The 15,313-nt window shown below is 40.9% G+C and overlaps 2 protein-coding genes across 3 annotated transcripts in view; one reads left to right on the top strand and one right to left on the bottom strand.

Moving 5' to 3' along the window:
* The window catches only part of LOC129776845 (EGFR adapter protein-like), a 191,889-nt gene that overhangs the window by 80,126 nt on the left and 96,450 nt on the right, over positions 1–15,313 (bottom strand). Inside the window, exon 2 of one of the 2 annotated variants that reach the window (XM_055782733.1) lies at positions 15,034–15,109. The exons of the other annotated variant lie outside the window; for it this stretch is intronic. The gene's annotated coding sequence lies outside the window, so the exon portion shown is untranslated. The remainder of the gene's footprint in view (positions 1–15,033; positions 15,110–15,313) is intronic. 2 annotated transcript variants of the gene reach the window in all.
* LOC129773230 (putative nuclease HARBI1) overlaps positions 13,162–15,313 on the top strand; it is a 116,385-nt gene continuing 114,233 nt past the window's right edge. The window contains exon 1 of the mRNA XM_055776825.1: positions 13,162–13,344. Coding sequence (XP_055632800.1) covers positions 13,162–13,344 — 183 coding nt within the window. The remainder of the gene's footprint in view (positions 13,345–15,313) is intronic.

Here is a 15,313-nt window from a genome sequence, read left to right as displayed (position 1 = left end):
GTCGGCGAAGTGCCACTAAAAACATTAAGGCCATCTGAAAAGATGAAAAGAAAATACATGCCTGAAAATACAATATTCATCAAATTGTATTTAAAATGAAACTGTATATTCACATCTGGCATCCCTGGCCTGGAACGAGCACAAAGAGGCGAATGTTGTGAAAATCGCCAAACACCAAACCATCAGCTAGACTTTTGAGTGTCGCACTATTCTGACATTTCAGCAACAGGACACTCACCAAAGAGCTCGGATTTCTACTGTCAAGTAGAAGCTCACCATGTGTTAGTGTTGTGATAATACTCTTCTCACACTATTGAACTGGCTTTGAGATGGTCACCAAAGATAATCGTAGTACAAAATTTGTTGATTATCTTTGTGTGAGTACCATCACTTGATTCTCACGACAAATCGCAGCTCTGTCCTTATCCCCATCCAAATCACTCCTTTCAATTCATAATGCAATGTGTGGTGTACAACACGACAGACATCAGAATATACCAACTTACAGCATGAAACGCATACAAACAAATATGTGCATACATTTCGGTCAATACCAATATCATATCCATCATTCCATATCCAACTTCCAAGTGTGATAGATCGCGATTCCAATTCCAACGTGTAACAGTGAACCATCGCAATAAATCAAATTTGGTTTTAGATAGTATACCAAATGTTTAATCCTCCAACAATTCACATCCAAATGGTTTGGGCTTCCATAAAACCAAATTGCAACGAGTATTCAGATTCCTGAGCGCTTCCTTTAGCCGAAGGATCCGCCGTCATCCTCAACGCACAATGGAGATGTATTTAAGTGGAAATTAGCATTTAGAGCTCGGAAGTTATTCTCTAGACAAAAACTATCTTCTACAAAGTTGTTACATATGATAGAGCGCTCATTTTTATGTAATCAGAAACAGGGTGACCAAAATTGTCGATGAAATAAAAAATCTAACTTTCTTATTTTTATAGATAGAGGTAAATATAGTTCGACAATATTGTAGTCGAACTATAGATAAGAAAGTTAGATTTTTTATTTCATCTACAATTTCGGTCACCCTATTTTTGATAATATAAAAATGAGTGCTATATCATATGTAACGACTTTGTCGAAGACAGTTTTTGTCTAGAGAATAACTGTCGAGCTTTTAATGCTAATTTCCACTTAAATACATCTCCTGGACCATTGTGCAATGGTGATATCTCTATTATGTGTTCTGTGTAACAGGCAAACACATTCACAAATTATCTCTGATAATGATTTCATATTATGGATAAGGTTTTGGTAGAAACGCAAATAGATTTATAGAAGAATCGTTAAGTTAGGATGAGTCATGATTTTCATTCAAATTTTAGCAATTTAAAATTGCTTTCGTGTCTGCTAATCTGATAGAGAGTAAATTGCTCCACGAATACGGATTAATTATTTTGATGTTTATTTTGCGCCAATGCAGGATTACCACATATCGTAGCACGAATGAATTGAGGTCATTCGGATTTCAGAATGCAAAAGGCGAATCGTAAGATCCAATCGAGATTCAAAGCAATCGGATTCCGAAATATGAGTGACTGTTTGATATTGTTCCCGCAAACATTATTCATTGCTTACATGGTGATCTAAATATTTTATCACCTTGCATGGCAGATGGAAAATGTACAAGGTGTTTTCCAAAAAGCTTGAACGGGACCCAGCACATATAAATCTAGCCGTCCGTATTAAAAACGGCAGCAATTTTCTTTATTTTATGTTTCCATTTTACAACAAAAATATATTAGGCTGTCAAAAAAGTCAGCGGTATTTCCGCGAGGTGTCGTTCTAAGCGCGTAGTTCTAGTTGTATTCATTGTATCGAGTCATACTATAGCTTGTTGGAAAGGTATTTTTGCGCGCTATAATATAGTCCGCGACAGTGTTTTGTTTGGTTAAGTCGTTCGTGAGTTATAGTGTCGCAAATATGGAGCAAAATAAAGAGAAAATCCGACATATTTTACAGTACCACTATGACAAAGGCAAAAATGCATCTCAAGCTGCCAATAAAATTTGTGCAGTTTATGGACCCGATACAGTTTCCATTTCCACCACACAACGATGGTTTCAACGTTTTCGTTCTGGTGTAGAAGTCGTCGAAGATGCACCACGCTCCGGAAGGCCTGTCGTCGAAAATTGCGACAAAATCGCTGAATTAGCCGAGAAAGACCGGCATAGTAGCAGCCGTAGCATCGGCCAAGAGCTGGGGATAAGTCATCAAACCGTTATTAACCATTTGAAGAAGCTTGGATTCACAAAGAAGCTCGATGTATGGGTGCCACACACGTTGACGCAAAAAAACATCTTTGACCGTATCGACGCATGTGAATCGCTGCTGAATCGCAACAAAATCGACCCGTTTCTGAAGCGGATGGTGACTGGCGATGAAAAGTGGGTCACTTACGACAACGTGAAGCGCAAACGGTCGTGGTCGAAGCCCGCTGAAGCGGCTCAGACGGTGGCCAAGCCCTCATTAACGGCCAGGAAGGTTCTGCTGTGTGTTTGGTGGGATTGTCAAAGAATAATCTATTATGAGCTGCTTCCCTATGGCCAAACGCTCAATTCGGACCTGTACTGCCAACAACTGGACCGCTTGAAGGTGGCACTCATGAAGAAGAGGCCATCTTTGATAAACAGAGGCCGCATTGTCTTCCATCAGGACAACGCCAGGCCACACACTTCTTTGGTGACGCGCTAGAAGCTCCGGGAGCTCGGATGGGAGGTTCTTTTGCATCCGCCGTATAGTCCGGACCTTGCACCAAGTGACTACCACCTGTTTTTGTCCATGGCGAACGAGCTAGGTAGTCAGAAGTTAGCCACAAAAGAGGCCTGTGAAAATTGGCTATCCGAGTTTTTTGCCAATAAGGAAGCGAGCTTTTATAACAGGGGTATTATGAAGTTGGCATCTCGTTGGGAACAAGTCATCGAACAAAACGGCGCATATTTGACTTAAAACAGATGATTGTAACTTATTTTATGAACAAATGAAAATTTTAAAAAAATACCGCAGGACTTTTTTGACAGCCTAATATTTCTTTTTTCACTGTACAGTTAACATTAAAGATATCAGTTTTGTCATTTACGATAATAAAATATATTGAAATAAAATTTTATTTTTATTAATTTTTGTCGACGGTCATTGTCTAGAGCACATTTCTCTGTATGTCATAGATCTCATCTCCATCTCCCCATTACACTCGGGTTCGGGAAGTTCACTTTTCCACGATCCAATGCAATACACGGTCAAACCTTCACGTATCTACTCGATATCTACGTGGAATCTATTCTTCATCGATCACAATCGATTAATTTTATAGTTGACGATCTACATTTAAACACACTTACAATACATTAGTTATTTTTTATTGAACCGCCAACATATTCCCTAGAAATAATTTATATGGTAGAACAACGATTGCCGGGTCAGCTAGTATTCTATATAGATTTTTGTTTTTCTGCTGAGCTGAAGTTAATTATGAGTATATTTTCAAATTTCGATGGAATATTGCCTCTATATGTGTGTGCGCATCTGGTTGAAAAATCAATTCAAAATAATCCAACCTTTATAAAAACATTCTGAGGATGCACTTAACTTTCCAGCTCATGAAAATTTTGGAACAAACATTTGCTAGGATTTCAGATAAAAAGACTTGAATTGCCATAAAAAACTTTCTTTTTAATGAGTGGAATTCGAATCTAAAATCTCCAATATCAATTCGAAAGTAATCGCTTTCCGAAGTATATCCCGTTTGGTTGAGACTTCGCATTTGTAGATTGAATTGGCCCTCTTCTCCTAACGATAGTCCCGCACAGTTTCATTCAAGACGAAACGGCTCTTCGCCAATGGATGCTGCTCATGGAGCCCTTTTCCCCACCCTTGTCCAGCACGCTAATACTGGTCTGGCGTCCCGTAATTAGCTTCTAGCGTTTTCAATTAAAGCACAATGATGCCTCTCCGCATCCAGCGAACGCCAGGGTGAGCATCTCTAATAACTTTAGTCGTCTTATTTCGCCCTGATTGAATTCAGCTATGTTATCCTGCGAGCAGTTCTTCCCCAGCCCCTTCCGTGTGACCCGGTTCGGTTCCATCCTGCAGTTCTTTTGCTTGAGCGAAGCGCAAATAGCGCACAGGCGGATGAGCTCTAGTGAGTAAAAAAAAAAGAACTCTGCTACTTCTTCGCCTTGCAGCTAATGATTGCGACTTGAGGTCCCGGAACCAGATCGGTGTAAGTCTGCGAGCTTTCAATAGTGTCTGTTTCCTTCCATCGCCAACGCTAAACAGCATTTTCATCCATCCATACGCCATCGTCCAGACCTTATTCGACTTACAGACACGGATGGGATTGGTTCTTCTTTTCTCTCTCGTTACTTCCGCTTACAGGCTGTGGGAGGAATGTGGAAATGGAAAAATGCACTGGAGAATGTGTTCATAAAAAATGCAAGATAAAATTGAGCGAAATGAGTTTAATCCTACCATTATAAGTTTATTCGCTGCGTTCGGATCTCGGGCACGGGAAGATCTGCGATGGTGGGACGTGAGAAAGTTGTACTAGATTTAAATTAAAAATTTAATCCGTTCCACACTGTTCATTGAATAAAGTGTTATCCGCTGGAGGGTTTTTTTTTTGCCATGCACTGAGATTTCCGCGGTGACAACATGTATAAGCTCGTATTTTTCCTCAGTTGACAGTTGACAGGGAGTGTTTGCTTGTCGACGATGTTCAGTTAACACGCTAACCAGCTGAAAAGGTTTATAAATTCGCAATGTGGCCTAAAAGCATCGCGAATGGGTGGGGGGATACATTGGGGGGAGGGGACGATTTGCTCAGAGCACTTTCCTGTGATGAGTGGTAGGTGGAGAGTAACAAAAAAAAAAGCTACATGGGCTCAATAAAAGCCACCATCCACTCCGACAGCATGATGTGCTGCGAGGTGGAAAATTTGTTTCGAGTTTTGTATGCTTTTCCTCACAAGAAGCCCGAGGAGAGTCATACATACCAGGAGACCTGAGACCGACGAATCATCACTTTGGCGTTTGTTTGTTTGTGGTACCGCTGGGAGCCTATCCATGGATCATGTAACAGAACATATATATCTCTGCTCACTTTGTGTACGCTTTGTTACACTTTCTTGTACAGGTTTCTACGAAAGTGTGCTTGAACTGTGCAGTTTGGCAGATTGCACCGCAGGCATACAGTTCAACCAGTAGCAAAAAAGAACATTGACTTTGCGTATAATCTGTGCTCGCACTTAAGACAGAGAAGAAACGGAGCACCCTGCCTCATATCATATCATTTGTAGCAGGCACGACTTGAGCATAACAATAACATCCCCGAATCCACACTTGCTTGAACTTTTGTTTCGAAAGTCGGTTACAAAACCGATTACTACTGTTGCGAAACAATGGATGCGCTTCCCGGCTAAAATACCATTCAGCTAGACGATTGCACTTTTCACTGCCACAGGACCAACCCGCCAACACAACAAGGTCCACGAGGGAGGGAGAGGCACGAGTACACACTTTTTACTACCGGCAAAAAAAATAAAAAAAATAAAAACTATTTCCCGCATAGAAACGATGCAAAATCGCGAGGGGCGGCAGAGAATGCAAAACAAAAAGCGATATCCATTATGCCACCAAATCACAAACAGCTGCGGAAAGTACTGCCGATATCTGAATGCAGTTTCGCAGCTTCCCGCCCTCTCTGCCATGGAAGCTTGCCTCCTTCAAATGGGTGGGGGTGGGTGCGATTTTGTGGCGAGCGGATCATTTTGCTCGGGTATGAGCGGTGGGATTGCAGTACTTATTTTCGTACTTTCCAAACTACTACAACAGTAGAAATGGGTAGAGTTTTTTTTTCATTCTCACATTCGTTCCGTCTTGCTGTGGCGTGTGACAGCGGACTAAGCTCCGCTTGGATTCGGCTTGCGGGTGAGAGTTTGTGATCCACTTCTTCAAATCCTTTCGGTGTGGTGTGTTTGTATGTGGGTGTGGGAGCGTGTTTTTTTCGGACGAGCTTTTTGCAAACATTCTTGGGCCTCCGCTTCGCCAGGAACAGGGAAACCATTCATTTCGCGCCATTGTTTGCTGTTCTTGCGCTGATAGTGAAAAGCATCAGGAGTTGGGATTTTCCATTGAGATGAGAGTAGTTTAATTTATCATAAATACTCTGAATGGGAGATTTATTTTCTTCTTCTGCAATATCTCTCCTTTGTCGTTTGAAGGAGTCTCTCCACCCGGCCATTTCCTGCTATTGTTTCGAGAAATATGGCAGTGATATATGCCATGGCTGCTTTTGTGCGGAGTGAGCGCAGCAGCGATTCCCCGGATGTGAAGACAAAGTTTTGTCACGATCATTGAGAGTTGTTTACCGGCTGAGGACATGCCGTAATCGGTGCAGTACGTGGTGCAATTTTCAATTACTTTCGAGTGGCATCTGGAGAGGTTTGAGGACACAGAAAATGTGAGGACTAATTTACGAGACGGATGGGGTTTTACAACAATTATTTTCTATGTTTTATATGATTGATTTTTAGTTTTTCTTCAGATTCATGCCACTTTCTACACAGTTGAAAAAATATATAATGAATTAATTGAGCTGATTGTTTACTTAACGATTTTGCTTATTTGTTTATTCATTTGTTTATTCGAGTTTGCAAGAAACATCGGGCTGCTGTTCTATAAATAACCCAACAATGATCAATATCAACTGTCTCCGCTGTCCGGTCTGCTGAACAATGGAAGAACAGATAGAATACCCATTTTTATCGATGCGGATATAATGGACATGTATTTGTTCGTTGAGAATCCGAGCGTCTGTTCACCATGGAGGTGCGGCTCAAAACAGCATCTGATCCCCATATCTAGGGCGGCTGATCACTGTCTTCGTGCCAGCGCGGACTCCAAAAAGAGCTGTGCACGCCGGTCCTCCGACGAGACAGGGGGTTGGTGCAGGCCCTGCAAGCCATCCGTAAAAATGAAACGCACAGGAAAATTCACAAAGAAATTCGAGACAGGACAATCGGACTAGACCCACGCAAAGAACACGGACTAGAGATTGAAAACTCGGAACATGGAACTGCAAGTCTCTCAACTTCCTTGCGAGTACCCGAATTCATTCCGAAATATTGTCCGCAATTTCAACATTATAGCGCTGCAGGAGGTGTGCTGGAAAGGATCGATGGTGCGATCGTTCCAAGGTGGGTATACCATCTACCAGAGCTGCGGCAACACGCACGAGCTGGGTACATCTTTCGTCGTCATGGGAGAGATGCAAAAACAGGTAATTGGCTGGTGGCCGATCAATGACAAAATGTGAAGATTGAAGATGCGATGCCACTTCTTCAATATCAGTATTATCAACGTCCACAGCCCCCATCTAGCTAGCACCGATGACGATAAAAAGGATTTCTATGCGCAGCTAGAGCGTGAATACGATCGCTGCCCAAAACACGACATCAAAATCGTCATCGGTGATTTGAACGCTCAGGCCGGCCAAGAGGAGGAGTTCAGACCGGTAATTGGTAGGCTCAGCGACCATCAGAAAACCAACGAAAATGGCCTAAGACTTATCGACTACGCTGCCTCCAAGAACATGGCCATACGTAGCATCTTCTTCCAGAACAGCATCCAATACCGTTACACCAGGAAATCACCACAGCAAACAGAAACACAAATTGAACACGTTTTGATCGACTGTCAGCACTTCTCGGATATCATCGACGTCAGAACCCATCGTGGCACTAACATCGATTCATACCACTACCTGGTGATGGTCAAACTGCGTCCTAAACTGTCAGTCGTCAATAACATAGGACACCAGCGCTCACCACAGTACCACCTACGACGACTGCAGGAACCGAACGTTGCTGCAATATACTCGCAGCTTCTTGAAGCTGCGATACCGGGGGTAGACAAACTGGATGCTGCTCCCCTTGATGAGTACTGGAACACCTTAAAAGCAGCAATTAGCAGCACAGCAAAGCACCGCCATCGGGTATGAACAACGAGGACAACGGAACGAATAGTTTGACGACGAGTGCCGAGCGCTCCTGAACGAGAAGGATGCAGCGATTCGACAAAACGTGGAACGATACAGATTGAAGCGAGGGCAGCAAACACATCTCTTTCGGGAAAAAAAGAGTCGCCTGGAAGAGAAAGAGTGTGAGGAGATGGAGCTGCTTTATCGTTCTCGGGAATCGCGGAAGTTCTTCAAGAAACTAAACGCCTCGCACACAGGCTTTGTGCCGCGGGCCGAAATGTGCAGAAACAAGGAAGGAGGCATCTTGACGAACGAATGCGAGGTGATCGAAAAGTGGAGGCAGCACTACGATGAACACCTGAACAGCGCGCAGACAGGAGACCAAGACGGCGTTGAGGAGGACTACACCGGTGCTAAGCACCACAGAGCAGCTGGTAAGTATGGCCTCGTAGCGGAGCTCTTCAAGGGAGGCCCTGGAAAACTTGTAGACTGTATGCACCAGTTGATAATCAGGATCTGGGACACAGAACAGCTACCGGAGGAGTGGAAGGACGGGGTAATCAGTCCCATATGTAAAAAAGGTGACAAGCTGGATTGTGGGAACTATCGTGCCATTATAATCCTGAATGGTGCCTACAAAATTCTGTCTCAGATCCTCTTCCGCCGTCTATCGCCAATAGTAAGTAGATTTGTGGATTCAAAGATTGTAGATTTCTCATGTAGGTATTACAAACAGTACAGCTCTCAATTACACGTTCTACCTATCTGGCAACATATCTCTGCCTCTAGCATAAAACTCCGAAGGCTTGCTTGCGTAGAATTTTTCGATGTGGTTTTCTAGGGCTTCCTTCGTAGGAAAGTTTTTGTTCCTCAGAAAATTACTTATCGAACTGAAAAGATGGTAATTTGTTGGACTTAAATCAGGGGTTGCATAGCGCATTTCGAAACGAGTAACTCGTTTCGAGAAAATTCGAACTCAAACGAATTGGTTTTAGTATTATATATCTTTTTCAAGTTAGTATTTTCAGTGTACTAGATTTAGAGCAAAAGAGCCTGGCCTGAGGCTGGCGTGAAATAAACGAAAAAGTACGTTTATCACTATAGATCCTATGTTAAACCACATGGGGGTTCAAAAAAAAAAGCCAAAATTTCTTATTTAATATCTTATACAATATTTGCTATACAGCTGCTGATTTGGTTTGGGGGCACTTTTTACTGTTGATTTATCATTTCGGATATTATTTGCGAATACGTCGAAAATTCATAAATAACTATTTAGTAAAAAGTTCCGAGGACCCTGAAAAGGTTTAATGGCTGGCGTGGTTTTGTAGAATAATTTCGAGAAGCAACGATTCTTTCTTGCCTTTGCGAGAACAATACACTGATTGGCCATATGTCGCAATTTGTTTCATTATACAGGTAAACTTCGATATAACGCACATTTTACTTTCAAAATTGTACGTTGTATCGAATTGTACGTTATATCGAAGCATAATAAAGTACTCACAAACGTAGTCTATAATACATTAACAGCAACACAGTTTTAGTAAAGTTAATGAATAACTTCAATCAGAAGACGAAGCCAGCCTTTCTCATGATGTTTTAGTTCGTACTGTTGATTAAAGCTTGATTCATTTAGAATCCGGAATCACAAAACCAGCTGTACTTCGGGATTTATTGAAGGTACAAAACTTGTTTTAGCATCACAATACAGGTAATTCATTGTTCTATCAGAAAAAAGATATTGAAAAAAAATTTCCTTTACACTTTGGAAATGTGTACGTTATATCGAGGTAAAATGTACGTTATATCGAGTGACGTTATATCGAGGGTACGTTATAACGAGGGTACGTTATATCGAAGTTTCCCTGTATCAATGTACGCATTGCACTGAGTATTTAACGAAAGGCATCTTTCGTGTATCGTCATCCAAAAAGCATCAAACACGCGTCTAACAGATGCACACAGTTGCAACGATAAAAATGAAAAATCGCGAGAATGACCGTTTATGAAAAATCGTTTCTCGACTCTTGGTCAAAACCGTCAACAAAGCTAGGGGCTTGTTGCATCGGAACAGAGCCGATGCGCACGACAGCAAATACGAGTGGCAACTAAAAGTATCGAAGGTGTGCTGTTCACGTGTACAGGAAATGAACCAGTTTCGCGCGACGAAAACAAGCAACACACACAAAGTCAAACACTGATGGCTAGAAGCGACCAATGATAATTTGCACTCTTCTGTTTTTTTCGTTGTGTTCATTGCAATGCCAGATGCACTTCAAGTGAAATGTTCGCTAGCGTTCACAGTTCGAGGGGAAACATAAAACACAAAACGAGCAGAATAAGCGACCTTTGTTGTTTCGGACACAGAAAGATTCTGAGAATTTTCCTCAGAGGAGATGCAATACTTATACTTACTATGAAAGGGTGGAGTTTACTTCGCAAATATTCTCTTTTCGCTATCCCCCTTCGTTGTTTCTTTTCTAGCGGCTGCATAAGTTGCCCGTTATTGACAGCTCTGTTCAGGAAAGCACACAAATGGACAGAACAAATGTATGGAAAAATGGGAAATGCTTCCAATTTTCATCAATGTAAACCATATACAGACTATGGGATTGTAATGTATAGCATATCAAACATATCTTAGAAAATTTCCGATTCGATTAGTATGCAAATCGTTAAAATCCGTTCGCAGCAAAAAGAGTTATTAACGTTAACTTTATTTCATAAAAACGTGACCTGTTTTCTGATTAAGCACCCTTGAAGAAAGACGTAGTCGTACGTCAAAAACAGCGAAACACGGAATTAGAAATGTAATGGTTGCGGATCATTGGCATGGTCTAGAGTTGGAAGTTTGGCATACATCGAAAGGATGATGACAGCTGATATTTATATATTGATTTATTCTGCGAGAAGTTTCGCTTCTGAAAACAGGTCAACGATCCAAAAAAACAACTGCATTTTTCAAGTGAAAAATATGTGAGGTTGCTCAGACCAAAAAATCAAAACGAAAAGACAAAAAACAAATTGATTCATGAACCCTATATCCTGTGTATGTTGTCGAAATTATGCCCCAGAAACCCGTATTTGAGACGAAGAGTGGCCATACCAGAAAATAAAAATTGACTACAGTTATGATCTTTGGTACCACCTCAAACCAAAATAAAATGTATATGTACAATAGGGTGGCAGCGAAAATGGTCATGTCAAATTTCAAATACTGACCATGTACATTTTGTTTATTGGCCCAAAAAAATTACCTGTGCAAAGATTTAGCTCGATCGGACATGATTTAGGGGTGCCTCAAAGCGCTCAAAGTTTTGGTTTTTCAAAAATCTTCCAAGGGAGAGGAAATTTGGAAAATCGATTTTTTTTTTCGATCCCAAATGACTTAAAAATGCATGAAACGTCGAGATCTGGTGTCATCACGAAAACAAATTTTTGGCCGAAAATCGACGAAAACTTTGAGTGCTTTGAGCCACCCCTAAATCATGTCCAATTGAGCTGCAATTTTGCACAGGTAATTTTTTTGGGCCAATAAACAAAATGTAAAAGAAAAATCGATTTTTCAAATTTCCTTTGATTTAGGGGTGCTCCAAAGCACTCAAAGCACTTGATTTTTTCATCCTCAAAAATCTTCCAAGGGGGGGAGTGAGGGAAATTTAAAAAATCGAATTTTTTTTCGATGCCAAATGATGCATAAAACGTCGAGAAATAGCTTATTTCAGCTGAAGTGTATGATTTACTTTGTTCAGCACTGTAACACTAAAAACTCATAGCATTTTCAGCAGCCAAAAAAATTCTAAAAAAAAATATTCATATAACATTCCAAGTGCAGCGAAAGAAATATTTGTTGTGGGTGGCAATATAGTTGCCACGGTTTTATAAAGGGTTAACACGTAGTTACAGACTTTGAAAAATAACTTAAAAATCTCGATTGTGCAAGGTGTTCCCTTAATTTTTTTTATCGAGTGTATTTCGATAAATTATTGTTTCTAGAACATTATCTAAAGGCTAGTCAATTTCTAGTCTTGTCCGCCGATAAGGTTCCGACAAAACATTTATATCTACAACTGATATTGAACGGCTGATGAAAATGCTTATCGATCCTTACAACGGACTACTAATTGATCTATGAAATAGTCTCGACAAAAATCGTTGAACATATATGCTACCACTTACTAGATAAAATAAAACAGGTAGGGTTTGAAAATTGGATCAATATTAAAAGTATTATTTCGCCCCCCATAAAAAACTGATAAAGCAAGAAAGGCTCAACACTTCTAACACTAAACCAAAAATTAAGAGCAATTATTTCTTCATCCGAGGAAAGATATGATCACGATAACATCGCGTATGAAGTTCGAATTAACTTCCGATCATCGTGATCTAAAAGAATAATTTCTGTGTTATAATGAAAATGGGTTTTGAAGACGAAATGTGAAATAGAGTATTGTTGTTTATTTTATTAGTAAATTTCACATCTTTCTGAAATCACCGAGGTCGAAAACGCTAATTTTGTACATCAAACAATAAACACATTCCATCAACTTCCATTGAGTTCTATCAAAAAGCAACAAGTTTTCTTCTATAACATGAACGTGGACAAGGGGTCTTTAGAAGCAATTGTGTTTTCAAATGCATAGCGAAATAGCTCTTTGACTGGTCTTGTACCTGCCATTTGATGTTTGCGTCCCAGCATTGCGTGTCAATGTCCATGTCGGTGCCCCAAGTTTCTTGCCGCGTGACAGAAACCCGAGCTCGCCAACGGTTCATAAACTTACAGCTGAGAAAACAGAAACTATCCCTCAACAGTTCCTTTATTCTCTACCTAGTGACTGTAATGAGAACAGGAATTGACACACAACTTTTCACTTCGCGGAGCAGAACAAAAGTTGCACATTCCTTCAAAGCGGACCGAAATGAAATTCAAATTCTCCCGTAAATCATACAAAGCACACAAAAGTTCACCGTGAAGCGTCCGACAGCTCCAAGAGAGTATCAAAAAAAAAAAGTTTTCCCATTTATGACACTCTTCCTTTCAGCTGGAAACGAAATCATACATTTTCCGCTCCATTGTGTTTGTGTCTCGGCGACATGCGAATAAGGGAAAAATCTGACGGCAGGAGAATGAGTAAGGGAGGAACAGGCAATGGAACAGCGGGTTGGGGATGCGAATTCTACCAGCGGAGAGAACTTCTCCCAGCTGGTCCACATGACAGCACCCAGACATCGCGTGCCCTTCGCAAATATCAGCTCCGAAACAACGTTCGATGCGAGGAGAACCAAGACTTTCGGTGTGGCAGACGACAATGACGATGATGATGATGATGATGCATGCAAATGATGGTGATCCATTATTAACTGTCGTCGCCAAGCGGATCATGTTCACTACCCGGAACCGCCGGTGTTGCGAAGGAAGGAGGTCGCACTCCCATGGAAGGATACTTTCCGGAGGCACTGTGGGTTGTAGTATATCGCTGGCTTTACTACAGGTGCTCATTTAGTTTGCGCTGCTCCTCATCCCTACAATTTATGGCAAGACGTCAACCGGGAAGGATGTGCAAGAGCCGCAGATATAATATTACCGAATGGTTTATGAGAGATGGGAGGATACAACCGGGATGGCCACCGGAAAGACAAGTGAAATATGTGTCGATGGTAGCAAAAGGATCCACCGTTGACTCTCTGCACTCAGCAAAAACCGAGAAATTTAATTTCGCAGAACGAACATTAGCCAGGATTAATTTAAACGGCTCAACGCTGACTCAGCATGGGCTCCGGTCATTTGGAAGGAATTATCACAATATGAAAATGGAATTTTCCGCAATCATACCTCCCCGTGGTGTAACCGGGTTTTAAATGGTGCAAACATTTCAAAGTTATGAATCGAATCAAATTAATTTCCACATTGAATCATGAATCGATTTATGAATCACTGCTCCTCATATTACCGGATATCAATTTCATTATCGCCATCACCATAACGAACTGCCACTCGTTTGCCGGCAAGCACCGCATCACCATTAAACTCAATAAACTTCCCCCGAAACCTCATGAAGCATCATCACCCGTAGATAAGCAAGTAAATCAGGCTTTTTTAAAATTCAATTAGGCCCATCAACCCTCAACTCACACGCACAGTTCATCGAGCCCGGGAGATTTCCCTCCGCTTAGCAACACGTGCCGCAAGCCGATCAGCGAGGGTGATACAGATGGAGATGGATCCGGTACTGGCGGTTCGACACGTGCTTTTTGCCGGTAGAAATCGAAGCCAAACACTGACAGTGGAAGTAACAAGTATCTTGCCGAATACTGATACTGAGTGCAAAAATTTGGCATGCAAACAAGTTCTCAATTGGTTGTCATATCGATTCAGGCCTCCACTCGTGTCGCCCATCGATTGTATCCGGAATTCCGCGTACGCCAAAGTTCTTATCAAATTATCTCCAGCTAGTAAAAATCATTCAAACTTTTTTGCTTCAGCCGAATATTTCACATTTTATCGAAGGCGAAAGTAAACACCAAACAAATACACATTCTTGCAGTTCCAATATTAAAAGTTTCCCGGTTTCAGAAGAAAAGATACAGCTGTAAATGCACAGCCCGGGATAACAGCCTTGCAGGGAGAAAAATCACGATTTTTGTTTACAAACCGTGTTCTGTAGCACACAACGAATGAATAAAAATCGGAAAAAATTGTCGGCGTGGCAAATTTTTCCTCGTTTGGGAATGCGTGCGGCGGAATGAAGGCAAAAAAAAAGTTTAAATTGGGTGCTTTCTTTCTTCCCCTTCTTGTACGATTGAGAAAAAAAAACGGAAACAGCATCTTTGGGAATCACAAGCAAAAACGGAAAACATTTCAATAGATCGTTATTTGCCTATGTATCGATTGGCGGAGGGAATTATTTTCAATGTTTTCTCGTATCCGAGTGGGAGAAATTAGAACGAGGAACTGGATTAATTGATTCAGCAAAATGCTGCGGATCAAGAACTGGGGGAAAATACAGTTCAAAATACTTACTTGTTCAATCTTTACGTTCGATTGCGTTCATATGACCCATGAAGCAAATTCTTGGAGAGTTTCAGGAGTATTTTTCCTGTAAACATAAAGTTTTATTTTAACATCATCTCTATATATATATATATATATTATATATATATATATATATATATATATATATATATATATATATATATATATATATATATATATATATATATATATATAAATGTTGTGTTCGTTCGTGTACGTGTCAAAAACGGAGAAAAATTATCAATGATATGGCCATATGGCGTTTCTG

This window comes from Toxorhynchites rutilus, chromosome 3 (genome assembly GCF_029784135.1).
Source record: "Toxorhynchites rutilus septentrionalis strain SRP chromosome 3, ASM2978413v1, whole genome shotgun sequence".
Classification (NCBI taxonomy): domain Eukaryota; kingdom Metazoa; phylum Arthropoda; class Insecta; order Diptera; family Culicidae; genus Toxorhynchites; species Toxorhynchites rutilus.
This window is presented reverse-complemented; position numbering and strand designations above follow the sequence as displayed.